At 37.4% G+C, this 18,668-nt stretch overlaps 1 protein-coding gene across 16 annotated transcripts in view; it reads right to left on the reverse strand.

Annotated features, from left to right (window-relative positions):
* The window catches only part of LOC129235951 (phosphatidylinositol-binding clathrin assembly protein LAP), a 102,636-nt gene that overhangs the window by 69,277 nt on the left and 14,691 nt on the right, over nucleotides 1–18,668 (reverse strand). For all 16 annotated transcript variants that reach the window (XM_054870845.1, XM_054870924.1, XM_054870538.1 and 13 more), the window contains one exon: nucleotides 3,764–3,906. In XM_054870845.1, coding sequence (XP_054726820.1) covers nucleotides 3,764–3,906 — 143 coding nt within the window. The remainder of the gene's footprint in view (nucleotides 1–3,763; nucleotides 3,907–18,668) is intronic.

The raw sequence follows: 18,668 nt of genomic DNA on the forward strand, positions 1-18,668 counted from the left end.
ATGAGCCCATCTTAAAGAACGACTTGTGAAACTGGATCAATTCAAATCCATTGTTAGTCAAATACTTTCTGAGGAGCAAATTAAAAAAAAAATATGTCTTGACATAGATCTGTTTTGTGGGAAACTTCTAATTTTCAGTTATAGGTTGTCAAAGCCTTGGTGAGACGTACCGAAAGTTGCAGAAGCGGTTAAAATACAACAATTAAGTTGGAAGTACGTTGTATTTTATTTCTCTATGGTTTTGTTATCTCAATTCCCTGTCAAACTACGGGCTTTTGGATTTAGGATATTCATCTTTCTAAAACCTGAAAACAATCATAGCAAATTTGGGAAACATTACTACATTGAGTCCAATTCGAGAATGATATTTAAGTTCGCGTTGAGAACTAACTTTTTTTCACTGGATAAACGTAATTATTGTCAGCCAAACAATTGTCCTTTATATTGAGGATTTGTTGAGTTGGAACCCTAGGAATTGATGTTGTTGGTACAGATTGAATGTTGGTGATCTGATAAGTTGGTACTCTCGTCAGCTAGTTGTCAACTTAACCTTTAATTGTACTCAAACATACTCGTAAATGTTTATTGGAATGTAATAAAATATAGCAAATAACCTAAAATGAAACCACAAAAATAGAATAATACAGACGTCAATAGAAACGCCCAGTATTTTCACATATGAAGCGCCTGTTTCTATACCAATTCCATGCCATCAATAATATACAATTACGCGCACAATGCCATGAGCTATGAGCACAAATAAAACAATCAAGCGGCGAAATGACAGCGATTGTCGATTGAGGGTTGTAAGCAATAAATAAAATAAATAAGTTTTTGATATACATAAATATATTTGCATACGTACATATGTAGATATATTTACTTATATGTACAGTTACGGGCATAGAAATTAAAAAGGGGTGGTGAGTTTGCATGGTGAAAAAAATTCAGAGGTGTGCACAACATCAGGCCGTTAACCGGCTCTCAGAGATTTTGAAGGAAGGAGTTGATTGGTCGACTTAACACGACAGCGGTTCGTTTACGAAAAAACTAAGATTGTGTTGGTGATATACGAAAAAATCAAGACAGTCTCCGCTCATGTTACCGCGTCGTCTATTATCCTGGTATCCAGGTATAAAAGTTAGAATCAGTCAACAATATTGGTATAAAAGCATGCATTATTCGTATAATTATGAAAGGACAAGGTGTGCGGAGTTTAGTTCGACAGAGAATCGCTGTTTGGAACAAATGACTTCAAAAATAGTTTCAAAACCGCCAAAGGCATTAGGAGAGAGTTCATAAAAACGGCAATACCGACATTTTTCATGCAAAAAGTTTTTCGACGTCTTCAAGATATTTTTTAACCACTCAGCATCTTATCATATCTCCACCGCTGGCAACGAAAATGTACCAAAATAGCCACCATACAGAGAAATTTAATTTAATTGAATTTGTTTTTGCTTCCGAGATTTTGTTGTATATAACCGGGGAACGTCATAGCGACGAATGTGGGCTGTGGTAGAGTCTGAATGATCGAATTGTTAGAAAGCAGATCCTAATAGATCGAACACTGAACGCCATGAAGTATCGACGGGTGCTTGAGGAAAGTTTTACCCCATGGCTAGAAGAGTACTATAAATAGCCGACTGACCTTATCTTTCTAAACAATTCTTCACCCTATTATCTTGCCAAAATGGTATGTAGCAGTGAATATACTGAATATCTTGATCAAAAAGTTCCCGGAATGTATTCAAAAAATTCAAAAAACAAGAAGTACTCCCCAGCCGGGGCAATTCACCAGCCAGCGTTTTATCCAGCCCGCGAAACATTCCTTGAACTCTGTTTTTGAAATAGCCATCAGAGCCGCCTTGGATTTTTCCAGTACTTGCTTTCGGCTGTTAAAACGCGGCGCGTTTCCCGTAATGGTTTTTTGACTCGATCAAAGAGAAAAAGCCGCAGGGAGCCCTATCAGCTGAATTAGATGGCTGTCGGATGGTATTCGTATCGTTCTTGGTCAAAAATTCACGAATAATGTGCTATAGGCACTGTGCGACGGTGCGTTATCCACGAGTTGTTTTCCGACAAATTCTTTCCTTTTTTGACGAATTGTTTCACGTAAACGACGCATAACGTCCAAATAATAAATAGGCCTTATTAACTGTCTAACATTCTGACAAAAAATCGTGGTGTACAATACCGTTGTAGTCCATAGAAACCATGAGCATCGCTTTCTTTTTTGACTGAAAACATGTTGTTTTTTGTACTTGGCTCATTCGGAGCTCTTCACTCACTCGCCTGATGTCTGGATTGCATGTCGTACACATAAATCCACGTCGCATGTCCAGGAATAACGCTTTTGATAAATGTTGGGTTGGAATCAGCCTTTGGAATCATGGCGATATCAGCGCGGTCCCTTTTTTGTATGTAATTCAGTTGCTTTGGGATCAACTTTGCAGCAACACGGGGCAAGCCCGAATCATTAACTACGATGTCCTGAATGGATCCATAAGCTATGTTCAAGTCCTCTGCCAATTCTCTGATGGTTAATTTGCGGTTTTTGAGCAACTTTCTTTCATTTTATTGCTGATTTTAACAGTTTTCTTCATTCTGGATGGACTCACGATCTCTTCTGGAGCGTCCATGCCACTCGTGAACGTCCGCTTTGTTTAAAGTATCATTACCGAAACAGTTTCCCAATATTTCTAAGGTTTTCGCATCATTGAATCCATTTTTAAGGCAACATTTAATATGAAGGCACCAAAAAAAAAACGCCAAAAAAATTGGGACAAAAAAACGCCCCAAACAGTAGGCACCAAGAAAATATAACGCCAAAAAATAGGCACCAAAAATATATTTCCTACAAGTTTGCACCAACAAACAAGCGCCAAATAGTAGGCAGTGTTATTTCTCACTAGAAATTAGCAACCACAAGGAAAAACTCAGGAAAAATAGCCTAAAGTGTATCTAAGATATATATAAGGTATAGGCTCTCTCTCTCCTTTTCCTCTACGTTATATCTTTTTTCTCTCTCTCGGAACGAAAATGCCCAAAACGTTGTATGGCCTTGAAATTTTACTCTCCATTCTCGCTCGTCCATCGACGCCTAAGAAGTTTCACTTCAAAAACAGAACTCAAATTAGTTGAATTAGAGTATCACCTGAGAGTTGTTCCTGGACCTTTTTCATCGAGATGATATTTCTTTTTCTATTAAAAAATTATTTCTCTGAAATATTTTTCTCCACAGTCAACTCTGTGGTAACAGCACCCACCCTAACCACATAAAGAACGACCAGCGTAAAAATGAAGATAACAACGAGGAGGCCGAAGACTTTTTAATATTTCAATAACTCGTTCGAAAAGACTTCAAAATATTTAACTATATATACATAAATATTTATTACACAATATCTCTTCCAAGAAGCTATTCAGCGATAAAAGGATACAAAATTACGCAGATTGAATTGGAAAAATGAGCGTAACTTTGCTTTGACGTAAATGCAGACGAGATGCGTGATTAAGAAAAGAGTGTCAAAATGGCCGGGTAAGTTAATCTAACCGAGGAAGATAAAAAAAAATTAAAAGGAGAAAAAGTTATTTGCAAAAAAAAAACTCTAGAATATCTTCAACTTAACAGCTCATTCTGTCAATTTCTGTATAAACATAAAAGTAAAAAAGATTTTTGGTGTCCGGATTTTTATTTACGCAACTGTGGAAATAATTGAAAATTTTAGCAAAACACGGTATATGCTATTTCGATACTCACCTCATTGCCATATGCCATCAAGTGATGAGTGGTTATCAGCGCTTTATAGACCACCACCCAATTGGTATTCTGTGAGCGTTCGATAAGTAAATTGGCCAAATGTGGTATGGAGACATTCGGTTCGTTTGTGCAGTGTACTAAATCTGCAAGGCAATAAAGAATAAAATGGAAGCAAAAAATTAATAAATATTTTTAAATGTCATGAGCTAAAAGTTGTGTACTAGAAATAATTTTATAGCAATTCGACAAAGAATTTATAACAGAATGGCTAATGATACCCAGCGAGCGTTTTGGCGCTTATCCCTTAAGTAAATCATTTAAAGTATATTATTAAAAATTATTTTTTTTTCTTGGTTTGCGGATAAAAACACATTTTGAGTAAATATATAGAATTGTACGTAGGTACATTTAAAACATAAGAATTTTATTTCTTAAAATTGAAATCATAAAGCGGCCACTGTGTAATGCTTTACTGCCAGTTTATCAACACGAATTTGATAAAAGTGCAAAAGTGTTTTTCAACAGCTTCCTTTCACTCAATTCATTTATTATTATTTTTTAACCATTTTGTGTTTGTTTTATTTTAAATGCTTATCAATTTCTTTGTGCTTGCGGGCGCTTATGTGAATATGCATTTAATTTATTTGTAGTTCCCAGCTTAATATGGCAAGTCAGTAAACCTTAAATAAATATCAAAAAGTTAAATTTCTTGTACTTGAGCAGAATATTTAAGTGCAACTAATAAAAACGTCCTAAGGCGCTAAGGAAGCACAACAGCTTTGACTTACGCTCTGAAAATGCATATTCAAAACGTATATAAAACGTGTCCACTAGAATACGCCTCCCAGTGTTTCGTTAGTAAAAAAAATATTTTCAAAATAATAATTAAAAGAAAAAACAAGCAACCAAAAAGAAAACAAGCAGCTACATATTATACAAATTGATAATACTCGCCTACATTTGTATGCTTAAGCAGCGTACACATTTGCTGCATATGCACATATATTTTTATGTACATATTAATATGGATATGTATTTACATATATGCATTCCTATCCAGTAGGAAACTAAGTAGCTTAAACTAGCTTGTTCAAACAGGAGTATAAATCTTTTGGTTGCGTCTGTCTAAGATTTTACAGTGTCGCCTTCGCATATTTTTTTTAATTTTTTGAAGTTTTTTAAATAACTCGTTTCCACTAGTTACTTGTGAACCTTTTCGCAACTAGTTATAACTGAATCAGTTCGCAACTAGTTAATTTTACCCTAGTGTATAACTAGTTACTTTGAGACTAGTTGTTACTCTGGCTGACTCCCTAGGTTGATAAATCGTGCCTCACTATTTTCACTCTCACGATTTGTTTCATATTTTATAATAGTTAGATATACGGTTCATATCAACTAAATACTTATACATACATGAGCACGTATTCACGTAGCGAGAGTGAGGTATTCAAAGATAATGTGTTCCAGCAATTCATTTCCCATCTCACAAAATGGCAGAAACTTATTTCTTATATTATTTATGAAAGACCCAGTTTACTGCGGCGGAAGCAGAGTCAACAGTGTCTAACGGATAGAATAATAAATTTTTTCGTCTGTTTATATTCTATAAATTCTATATAGTACACTTAAACGTTTTTTTTACATATCTCGTTGTTCTTGTAATAGCAGTTCATCAAACCCTGTCAGTACGATGTAGTCACAATCGTCTTCGTCTATCTCAGCTAACAGTAGGCCCAGGAAACATGCTGTTTCAACGGGCTAGGCCCACAATGTACAGAATGCAGAGGTGTATGTTAGCCGACTCTCAGCGACTTTGCAGCAGTCAACTGATTGACTGACGTCACCTGGGTCATAGCAGCGGCTTGTTTACGAAACAACTAAGATTGTGCTGGTGATATACAAAAAAAAAATAAATGCAGCCACTGCTTATGTTATTCACTTCGTTGCCGACTGAGTAGGCGAGTGTGTGAATGAGTGTGAAATAAGCGGGCAGAAATCTGCTGCCGAGTTCGCGGTGACGTGGCAGCCGAAGTTTCTTTCACAATTTTGCTTCGGATGCTCAAGCTTGATAATCTATCATCTTCCGGTTGGGTCCAAAGGGAGAGAAATGTTAGGTGCGTGAGTTTAAGGTGGCATATGAATAGGTGGTTAGTATCGTGTGGGGCGCCTTTAGATGCGGGACATATATTGATGAGTGTGTCAGGGTCGATTATGGATAGGTAGGAATTCAACCTGCTACAATATCCAGAAAGTAATTGTGTCAAAGGAGCGATGACGGCATTCAAATGCCGGGAGTTTACGAAGATGGTAAGAGACTTCCGATGAATGTCGTTAAGTGTTTGTCAGTGAACTGTCTGATCCAGTAGCTGTAACTGTATTCAATCCTAGATCTCGTCAGTATAGTCGAAGAGATGTATCCTAGCTCGACTGGTAGGTGGCTCGTCGGGAGATGCCTTGCTGTCCGGCATTATGTAAGATTAGCATCGCAAAAACAAATTTCTATACATAAGTATTTTCTCGAAAAACTGTGGAAAAGCCCCAATACACCAACACCAATTTGATTCATTCCTCTAACAGATCTCACATATGAATGTTTTATACATAAAGAGTTTTGCCTCTACGTTCAATTAGTTAGAAAAAATATCTAACAGAAAATCGCTTCCTAAATTTGTTTCGTTCCTGTACTATTTCTGTTCCTACAGGGTATGTGCCTGTGATATAAATAAATGCATTAATATTGAAACTCCCTGCTCCGTTGCCAACATGAAATCTACGCTGCGCTGATTCCTCTTTTAAGGGGCGTTGCTCATTAGCATAATGACGCCAATGTTTGCAGATGTTTTATTTTTAAGTCAACCGACTGTCACAAATCGATTTAAGTAGCTGCACATATTTTAATTAATTAAAATACATGTATGTATGTATATATCACTGTTATCATACCCTTGGACAATCAGTGCATTCGGGGCTGGGATGACGAGTGAGCAAATGCAGTTTCAATATATAAACCTTACAGGATTTATTCAAGGAATAAAGAAAATTATGTATGCATCGATTGGAAGTCACAAAAACAGTCGCATTATAACTGCAGAGGACAAAGTGAGCACTACAGTTGCCTTTTTAGCTTGTGAATTGCTAATTAATGAAAACTTTCCAGAATAAAAAGCTACTAGCGGCTTGCCTGAGTTCTTCTTATATCGTTATTGTTTTACTTGTTTTCCACGAGAAAAACAATTAATGCACAACTTATCATTGAACGAATTCTCCATTACGAGCTCCTATCTGGCCATCGCCATCTTTCTGGCAGCATTTGAAGACAGAGACATCTTCAAAAGGATGTAAGTGCTGCATTTCCGCAGAAGCGGTATTTAAAATAGGAAATTTCGAAGAAATATAGAGCATTCCTCTAAACGAACTGTACACGGCGATTGACTCGAGCATGATCGCAGAAACCAATAAAAATGTTCCTGACTACTAACTGCAGGGTCTCCAAAGCACCCTGGCCAAAACTGAATCTTAAAGGGACAAAATGTCTGTCTGGATTCAAAAGATCAACCACCAGCGTGCTCACAGGTGTTGTAACGGGCCAATGCACTATTGGCACCGTAGAATGGGTGTACCTCACAGAGCCTTCGACAGGAGTTGTAGAGATGAAGAAGAAATTGAGTCGGTAAAACAACTCTTCTGTGAATGCCCTGCGCTTCAAGGAAGCCATGCCAAATATCTTGGCGATTATTTCTTTGAAGACCTGGGAAAGGTGCAAAATGTCTCACTGGAGGGACTAATTAGCGTCTTAAAAAAACCTAAGTGCCGCAAGCAACTTAGTCAGGGGATGGAAATAAAATGCAGGTATCGCAAGCTTGGCCACAAACCTTGTTGATGTTGTTATAGCAGTAACTGTGCTTTATCAGTGTAGTGTGCTCATCTAACTGTAGGCCTAGGAAACTTACTGTTTCGACAGGTTGGGTCCAGAGGGAGAGGGGTGTTAGATGAGTGGGTTTGATGGGGCATGTGAAAAGGTGGTTAGTGTCGTGCGGGGTGACTTCACATGTCGGACATATGTTTGGTATGTCGGGGTCAATTCTCGATAAGTAGGAGTTCAACCTGCTACACTATCCAGAACGTAATTAAGCCAAGGTTATGCGGGACTCTCGGGGAAGTTGGAGCTCTTCGTCTAAACTAGCCCTGTCTAGTGTACCGTACCCCAAAACTTGTTGATCACTCCCTGCGGGTGTGAAGGTCTAAGCATGTCTTAAGATGAAGACACCTGTTGCACTGATCACATGCACCGTGGCGCCGTTTTTGACAAGCGCTGCTCCAGTGACGATAGACAAGGGGTGAGGCTCATCGCACTAAACAGGACTGAGACGGCAGCCTTTGGTTGCATTCTCGTTCCCCATTGCGTGGTAACCTTCTTCAAACTCAAATTTTTGGTTAGGCTACTTAATAGACTGCTTCTATGAATACGCTTTGCTACTTAGCCCGCCGTTGAGCAGCCGGGTCTGGCCAGACTTTTTCGACTTTGGACGTGAATTTAACACATTTCTATTATAGCTAACGACTTGAGCTTCTAAGTAGCTTCCTAAAATTTAATTTTCTAACGATTTGTGGATAAAATCTTTGAAACAGGATTCTCGAACAGGACGAAAAATGGCCAGACCCGAGTGTCCAACCGAAGGTTTTAAAAAAGGTGTCCAACGAAAGGTTAAATTGTTTTTATTTTAATTTTGATACACACTGCAAGAGCTGAGGAAAGATTTATTATAAAGCATATGCGCCTAAAACTTCTTTAGAATAATATGGCGCTTACGACCGCTAGAGATTTACATGTGTATGTATTGGGTTGGCAACTAAGTAATTGCGGATTTTAGAAAATCAAAGATAATTTTTTCATGGAACTTAATAACTTTATTCTGTAATGTATTGCCCATTTAGATCAATGACCTTTTGCCATCTTTCAGGCAGCATCATAAACCCACGTTCATAAAACTTTTGGATTTTATTAGCAAAAAACTGAATCAGGTACAATTTGACATCATCATCATTATTGAAATTTTTACCATTCAAGGCGTTTTGTAAAGATCGAAACAAAAAGTAATCAGATGGTGCAAGGTCAGGACTATATGGTGGATGTGGCAAAACATCCCAACCAAGCTCCAATAATTTTTGCCGCGTGGCCAAAGATGTGTGTGGCCAATACTTTTTCGATTTGTCAGTTCGGGCCGCTTTTCTTAAACTGCATTGTTTAATTTCGTTAGTTGTTCAATGTAGACATCAGAATTGATCGTTCGGCTGGGTGGTAAGAGTTCAAACTAGACAATTCCTTTGTAATCTCACCAAACTAATTACAAAACCTTCTTTTGATGAATATTGGCTTTTGATGTTGTTTGAGTGGTTCACCTGGCCTGCTTCATGATCTTTTCCGCTTGATATTGTTCTAAACAGCCCATTTTTCATCGCCAGTTATCAGTCGTTTTAAAAATGTATCATTTTCGTTATGTTTCTTTAGCAAACCGCAGCTGTTAATGCGTTTCGTTAAATGCGTTTCTTTCAGTTCGTGAGGAACCCATGTATCGAGTTTTTGAACATAGCCAAGTTGTGTTAAGTGATTTTCAATGCATGAAACTACTCTGCAATCTCACGTGTTGTACTGTGACGATCCGAATCGATTATTGCTTTGATTAGGGCGTCATCAACTTCAACTGAACGACCAGAGCGTTTTTTCATCTTTGAGTGAAAAATCACCAGAACGAATTTTGGCAAACCAATTTTGACGCTGCCGTTCCTTTAAGGCTTCGTCAACATAAACAGCACTTAACTTTTTATGAGCTTGCGATGCTGTTTTCCCTTTGCGGAAATAAAAAAACCAATATGACGAAAATGTTCCTTTTGATTTTTCATTTTTTAACGAACGCCAAACGAAAACTACGCAACCGATCAAAAAACTTTTTTTTACTGATTGACAGCTGAATGGCCAACTATTAAATAACAAAATGTGTTTTGGATTTGTACTACGTCTGCAAACCTACAAACTCAACTTAAGCCATCTATGAGTGAAATCCGCAATTACTTAGCTGCCAACCCAATATATTCTTATAATTTTATTAAGAACGTGCAATGCCATTCGAAAAATTGGGTTTCTGTAAGTTTTGATGCAATATTTCAGTTGAGACCGAAACCAGAACTTTCAGACCAACCGCCGTTGCTCGACGTACAAATGACGTCTGCGACTATGGGGTTCAAGAATTTCATTGGTTCAAAATTGCATAGCTATAACACAAGTCTTACAAACGTATAGATACCCTACAAGACAGCTGACTATCATATAACCGCTCATATTATCATCATCACTATTCTCATCCAACTACACATTTTTGTTCTAGCCATGGGAAAGTTCTGATAGTTTCCCCTTGTCGGTGTGATATTCTGTCTCTCTTTTATCAATAGCAATTTCTTATAACTGAAAAATATATCTACTATGCTCCAAACTACTCATTTTCGTCATCAAAAAGTAATCAGCACAAACTCCTCAATAACTCCTCAATAAAAAGTAATCAAGCTGAGGAGTTTCGTTAAATTGTTTTATTTAGAAATTATAAAATTTATATTTTTCATTGAGATTCGAACTCACGTACTTTCAATATTTTTTTGTTCACATTAAAAAACTTGTACACACCAATTCGGTGTTTCATCCACTGAGATTCGAACTCTCAAATTTTCAAGTCTTAGCCAAGCATCTACTCGTTCGGCTATAACAACTATACAACAAACGCAGCTAAATTTCACACTAGAACTTTTTTCAGAGCACTACATTATTTCGTTAAAATTAATCAACACTGATGACAAAAGCTCCTAATTTTCGTCAAAAAGTAATCAGACTGAGGAGTTTAGTTAAAATGTTTTATTTAGAAATTATAAAGTTTATATTTTTGTGTTTTCATTGAGATTCGAACTCACGAATTTTCAATATTTTTTTGTTTTCATAAAAAAAAAATTTTCACACCTTGTAAATGTGTTGGAATTTTTGTCAAAAGTGCTCAGCACTGTCTTGTAGGGTAAGTATATATGTATATATGTATGTATGTATGTATGTATGTATGTATGTATGTATGTATGTATGAATGGATACTAAAAAATCAACATTCAGCACGAACAGGTGGCAGTAAAACATCCAATTAAATATTAATGAAGTTGAGAAACCATACTTTGGGGTTATAAACAGTTGTGTAGTCGTCCGAACTACATGCAGAGAATCATATATACATACGTGTGTATATATGCGCGAATATATGAATGTATGGATGCTCGAAACCACTACAAACGGAGGTGGCAAAGAACCAAAAAAAGACAACTACAGCCAGTGGCAAGTAGCAACAGAAGCATACATATGAAGGTATTTTTGCTTAGAAATATACGGAAATCATAGAAATCGACAAAAATCGCAACGTTTGTAAAATCAATATGAGCAAAACAACAGCAACAACAAGCATGGAGTAGTGCAAACAGCAACGTACCTAAAGCGGAAAAAATCAATGATAAGAAAAATCGCACATAATATATTTTGTGCCAAACGACGCCAGAGCGACTAAGCCACCATACTTTACACCCGCGCCACCACCCCAATACCATTCCAACATTCCACCGAGCTACAAACTATTGACAATCTCTGCTGGGCGACAGCAAACGTGCAAACAATAGAATACAGCATTGTAATGCTTGCAAGTCTAAATGTCACAAAAAAGGACTCCACCCCTTACTCACAAAGCTGCACACTCGTACACGCATATGTATTTTGCGTGTGGAAGGTGGAAATGGGAATCAAATTTTTTGTTTGAGCGTGCACGACAACTGGCGCTCGAAATGTAAAAATGCGAGTGATGACTGTCATAAAGCATTTCACGTTCGATCGTGAATAGTAAAGTGAAGTGAAATGCAAATTTCAGCAAACATGAAAACCATTGATAAATACAACGGCCAAGCAAAACTCGATGTAAAAGGAAATTGGAAAAAGTTGAGTGAAAAATAAATACGTATGCAGCAAACCGTTTTTATGGTAATAGCTTGAATTGGCGAAAAAGAAGAAGAAGCAGAGGGGCAGGAGAGTAAAGCAGAGGGCAGGTTGAGGCATTGACGAAGCAAATCAAATATTATTAAGAGAATCTGCATAAATTTAGCAGGCAGTGACACCAACCACAAACAACTATACACAAAACGTGCGCTAACCTCTAAGGTGTCACGACACAAAAATTTTCAAATCTGAGGAGAAGCAGAAGTAGACAACTGTTTACGCAAATACAGATACGATGCAATATTTCTATGAGAGCTTCATTCATTCTAGTTTTGGGTCTTAGCTAATATCGTAGATTTCTTTGTCATGAACATGCGATCGCCAGTGTGTAAAGTTCAGATATGTGGACTGGTGCGGCAGTTTTCTATTATTTTCATAAGCAAAATGATTCAGATCAATGATTCCTCAAGCAAAGCCAAGCTTTTTCTCACTTGAACTTCTTTAAGCAGAAAATGCGGTTACCACCTGCCAAGAAAGCGCCAGGAATTAGGCGATAAAATCCAAGATATTTACTTTACACCCGTTGTTGTTATTGTAGCCACACGAACATTCCCCATGAATGTATGAGAAATGCTGCTGGAGGGGCAGTCCTTAGCCGGAAATAAATCCCAGTCGCAGCGCAGAACCGACTGTTTTGGGAATAGTTGTTGCTGTTGTAGCAGCATAAACATTGCCCATGCATGTACGGGGAAAGCTGCTAGACTGACAGTCCTTGACCGGATATAACGTAGGACCTACTGTCGTGGGAACGGAGCAATTTGGTATATACGTATGTATGTATGTGGCTATATCTATCACGATTCCCTTATGCTGTTACGTACAATATTTATGCGAACAAAAGTACAACACCCTTGGCCGCAAGTCCGCGTGTATACAAATTTTGAGTTGTGTCACTTAAAAACATAATAATAACTTCAACGAATATAAGCGTCATATGCCGATTGCTTCACGATATGGACAACATTTTTGTACAAAACATACATCAGCAACAACAACAAACAATAATAATAACTACCACACAAAACAATCAAAAGTTCAATGGCAGTCAATGCCACAAAGCCAAGCAAAGTGTTGAGTGCCGAGAATAGCTTCAATTATGCGCATAGTTCCTAGAAAGTTTTACTGCCTTATGAAAAGAAGAAAATGTGGAAAAATTGTTTTTATGCAGATAATGCAAATAGCGAATTGATGTCATAAAAATGTAATGCATTTGTAGAAATGAAGTAATACGAATATGCAAATATAAATTTATTGCTTATGCACAGAGGAATTCTATGATGGGCAAAGAGAACAGGATGATTACACTCTAGGAAAAAGGCTTGCAAATCAAGAGTTGGAGTTATTTTGTTTTTTAATTTCTTTTTTTTTTAGTATAGTGAAGTAATCTAGTAAGACTCGCCACGTTTTCCCATTCACAGGAATACCAAAAGTCTATAGAATATTTGGTTACTTGACTGTCGTCAGATTGAAAGTTTCGCAAAATCATTCAAATTTTTAGGAAATCACTTTTTCGCGTACCTGAGACCTTAGGTATAATATCATTCTAATGGTTTTGGAAAAGTGTTTTTCAAGACACTTCAATAGGCTTTGTAGCATTCTACAGGGTGGGCCATATAGCGTTTGCTTTTTGAACCACCTATTTTTTTGAGATTGGTAACACAAATGACATGTCAAATGTGTTCATAATTTACTTAAAGGTTTGACATTTACGAAATGGGACGCTATACGCTTGAACAAAATTGGGAAATATTGAAAACCTATTTCCAAAGTGGTGAGTCTTCTTCTTCTTTTCTGATTTTCACATCGGTGGCTACGTCAATAAGCAAAATTGTCAGATTTGGGGCTCAGAAAATCCACACGTTACTGTAGAGAAGCAAATGCATCCACAACAAGTCACTGTTTGGTGCGGTTTTTGGTCTGGCGGCATCATCGGAAATGAGCGAGGAGCGGTTACAGTAAATGGCGAGCGTTACCGTGACATGCTCAACGAGTTGTTTTCGAAAATTGAGGAGGATGACATGGACGACATTTGGTTTCAACAGGACGGTGCATCTTGTCACACTGCCACAGTCGAACTTTTGGCTACCGTTTTTGAAAACCGAATAATCAGCCGAAATTCCGATATCAATTGGCCGCCTCGGAGCCGTGATTTAAGCTCGTTGGACTATTTTTTGTGGGGAGCCGTTAAGGACAAATGCTATGCGAACCATCCAGAGACGATTGATGCTTTAAAACACGAAATCGAAGTTGCCATTCATGAAATTGGAGCCCAAACAATCGAAAATGTGCTTAAAAATTGGGTTGATCGAATGGCCTACTGTAAAGCCAGTCGTGGCAGTCATTTGAACGATATTATTTTTCATTCATAAATGACAATTTTCAATCTTCAAAATAAAAAAAAAAGTTTGAAAAAATATTGATTAGTTTTTTTTGTAGCCGATTCAAAAAGCAAATTTTACATGGTCTACCCTGTAATAGTTTTTAGTTTGGGCAAAATTAAATCCATTATTTTTGCATAGACATTTTGCGCAAATGGTTTAAAACTGATTTATTGATCTTTAGCTCCTTGGTGATGCTTCGACTACTAAGATGCCAGTTAACTTCGATTATTTCTTTGATTTTATCTACATTATCGACATTTTCTGCAGCATCAAAAACGCCTGAACAGAATCAGTGAAATTAAAATTACTGTTTTTGTTGTTGTTGTAGCAGCATAAACATTCCCCAGACATTGACGAGGAATGCTGCTGGAGCGACAGTCCTTCGCCGGATATAAATCCGGGTCGTTGCGGTAACGTAGAACCGATTTTCATGGGAACGAAAAATTTCTCTTAATGAGCTGTTACAGTATCGGCACCATAAATATCATAAACACCACTCACCAATTCAGCGGCCTTGCACTGGCTTGCATTTTCGCCCTTATCAAAGAAAAACTGTAAAATTTACCGAGTTGTTTCTTTGTTGGCTTCCATTTTTAACATCCTGTAACTCACAATTGAATGGAACCAACAAAAAACAGCAAATAAATTTTTTTAGTGTGAAATGTCACCCTGACAACGAGCGTAAGCTTTAAATCGTTCGATCGACACTTTACGAGATATCGATCACTACAGTCATCTACCGAGAAAATAATGGATTTCTTTTTCCCGAAACTAATATTTATTAAATTTAAGAATCAATACATTGTTATATAGGGTTTTCCAATAACAAGTGATCTGGACAACGTTTATTTTGAACAAGACGGCGCTACGTGCCACACAAGCAACGAAACCATTGATCTTTTACGGGAAAAGTTTCCGGACCGCCTTATCTCTCGAAGAGGTGATCACAATTTGCCACCGAGATCTTGTGATTTAACACCTTGGTACTTTTTTCTTTGGGGCCACGTAAAAGAGAATGTCTACGCCAACAGCCCAGGGTCGATTCAAGACCTCAAAGATGGAATTCGTGAGGCTATCGAGGCCACACCGCAGCTACTTCGTAATTCGGTTATGGAAAATTTCATGAAAAGGATAATTGTCCTGTAAGCGTGGTCGTGGTGGTTAATTGCCTGATGTTATTTGCCACGGCATACCTTCCTCTTTATAATGAAATCAACATCCGATCATTTATATTAAAAAATAGCATTTTCCTTTAAATATCAAAATAACACCTCTTTTTGGAAAACCCTTTACGAGTAGTGGCCACAAAAAAAGATATGTTCCAATTGAATAATCCTTAAGCTGTAAGACAAGTAGTCAATTAAACCGTCAGAAAACATAAAAATACTCGTAAAAGTTACAACCCAGCACACAAATTAAATTTACAAGCGATGTCCCTGCAACCCCAAATAACACCCAGCCAAGGAAAAGACAAAAAAGTAAAACCAAAAGCAACAGCGGCGCCAAACAATAAAATAAATAAAATCTGCATCCCCAGGGAGAAAGATCAACTGGTGTGAATGAAAGTAAGTTCAACACGGAAATACATACATACGTACATAAATTTTTGGAATATTGTAATGGAGTGCACTCTCGGTATGAATGAAAACAAGTTAGTGTGAACATATTGCGACCGTTTGGGGAATTTAGGGAGCCGGTATAGAGAACGGATTGAATACTGATGGCGCTTGTAATGCACTAAAAGTGACAGCCTCACTAAAGACTTAAAGAAGTAAGAAATGAATGAATGATACAGTTGAATTGCACCAGGGCAACAAGAGGAGGACGATTAATAAAGTAAAGTTATGCGTGAAACTTTTGAAATAAGGAGCACTCTAGTGAGTATCTGTATTAAGCGAACGAACCCTCTTATTGCCAAGATTGTAACCAGTTTCAAAGGGAAAGTTTCACTAAATAAAATTGGCTACGCGTTCCCACGACGATCGGTTTTACGTTACCGGAACGACCCAGATTTACATACATATATCCGCCAAGGACTGTCACTCCAGCAGTATTTCTCGTACATGTATGAGGAATGTTTATGCTGCTACAACAACAACAGCTACGCATCTCTCTGGTCCCAAATAATAACCATCTAAGTTGACTTATCAAATACAGGGGTGGGGTTCAGCGCACTAGACATGACTAGATTACTGGGGCGGCAACCCTTGATCGAGAAAAATCCGAGTCATTACGGTACGTAGAACCAGCTGCAGTGAGAATGAGTCATTTCGCTACGTACAACCGGCAAAAGTTTACACACAGCCATTAACAACATTCACCGGGAGTCTCTTATCATCTGCCGAAACCACCACCCATCGCAGATGAAGATCTTCAGCCGCCTTGTGAGACCCGCGTAACTTTGGCTCAATTTCGTTCTGGACATTATAGCAGGTTAAACTTTGACCTATTCAGAATCGACCTCGACATACTCATCAATATATGTCCGGCATCCGAAGATGCCCCACACGATGCTAACCACCTATTCACATGCCCTCTTAAACCAACTCACCTCACATTTATTAGAGGTTCGCAAGTGCGCGTTAAAAATGTTTTCTTTAAAATTATAGAAACTACTTTTAAGCAGTTCTACACAGAGAGTCAACTTGTAGAGTACCAATTTTCAGAAAACATCTCCAAGCTAAATTTTAATTTGTTTATAATACCGTTAAGTCATTTTTGCAAAATTTCTTTGCCATTCTGATGTGGTAACACTTAACGGTTTTTACGCGTAGTGAGTGAGTCTGTAAGTGCTGCTACTGATAAGAAGCACCTGGGCACGTGCGTCACGTTTTCGGCAAAGTTAGTAAACCTGGAGCACTAAAATTTGCATAAATGGCGGCAAGATCTAAATTAGCAATTTCGCAATAGGCAACAAACTCAAAACTCGCTTGACATCCACTTAATTTCGTTTCCTTCTGTTTAGACTAAACATAGTTTAAGTTTGAAACATTAGGATTGACAACTCCTATTCTTTCTTCCGTTGTTGTTTTCGCAAAATCAAATGGTATCATCAATAAAAAGTTAACCTCAAATTTTGCAAGTGCTGATAAAACTATATTTTTGCCGGTAAGTTCGTGAAAAAATGTGTACTTTATTGCACACTTCAAACCACTAATTTCATACCACACTGATTACTTCAAAGATAAATTAATTTTTCAGGGTATTTTTCACAAAAATATTTGAATTTCTGGACTTGAGGCTGTAAAAACAGTAATAAAAACACAGTAACAGGGATGAGACATTCGAGAGGATTTTGTTAGGTACTTATGAGTTTATGTCCATATACATATGTATATCTTTGAAGGAAAGGGAGCACGTGGCGCGATATTTCTCTATGACCCCAGCATGTAAGTAAGCCTCAGAATCGAGACCAAACTCAAAAACCGAGAAAAAAAAATTCACAATTCGAAGAAGATCATAGCTCTGTTCGATTACTGTGGTGGTACGACGAATTCGTAGAGGCAAATCGTACTAATATAGCTTCGACTAACTTTTTCCCCTTGCCGAAGCTACAATTACCATACCAAGAAAGGTGATTTGATACGTTCGAGTACATAAAAAATATTTTGCTGAAGGAGCCGATAGCGAGAACTCAATCAGCCTACAACAAAAGCTATGAAGGATGTGCATCCCTTTGGAAGTAGTGAGGTCAGTTTAAAATAATTTAATATAAATGAAAACAAAATCAAATCCCTCCTCCACAAAGGGGGTTTCTGGATATGCCACTGGATGTTCTTACATGTACGTATAAGTATGTATATATATACGCATATTCGAGGTTAGCCGACACTCTTCTTCGTAAATAATGAGCAACGAACAATGAAAAGCGAGCTTGCGCACTTGTGCTTTTTGTTTATATGAATGTATGTATGTGTGTATGTGAGTAAGTATTATGAGTAAACTATTGTACACCCCCAAGCGCCAACCGTCGCCAACGACAACAACGAAAACCGCAATAAAAGCACCACTAACAACACCTAATTCAATCTCTAATGCAATCGCTTATTGTGACGTAATGCCTAACTGGAACAGCAACAACAAGTGCATTAAGTTATAAGTGTGCGAAATTTCAGCTCTAATTCCAGTACATAACAACAAACATATGTACAAAGTCCATTGCGAAGAAATGTTGGAGCGCTCACAAAAATATACAGAGGAATTGAAAACATAGTTATTGAGGTGATGGTGAGAAATAGAGAGCATGAGAGTGTAAGTTTTATACCTGAGAAAAAAACAGAAAAGAACAGCGAAAGGTTACGAAATTTTTTTGCTATTGGTGTTGTTGTGTAAAGGCACGATTTTTCCATGCTTATTTACCTTACTTTATTTCTTATTTAATTTCACTTAATTTTGTTTTATTATACTTTTTTATTATCCTATTCTTTATTATACTAGTTTTTTATTATATTAT

Source organism: Anastrepha obliqua, chromosome 1 (assembly GCF_027943255.1).
Source record: "Anastrepha obliqua isolate idAnaObli1 chromosome 1, idAnaObli1_1.0, whole genome shotgun sequence".
In the NCBI taxonomy this organism is placed as follows: domain Eukaryota; kingdom Metazoa; phylum Arthropoda; class Insecta; order Diptera; family Tephritidae; genus Anastrepha; species Anastrepha obliqua.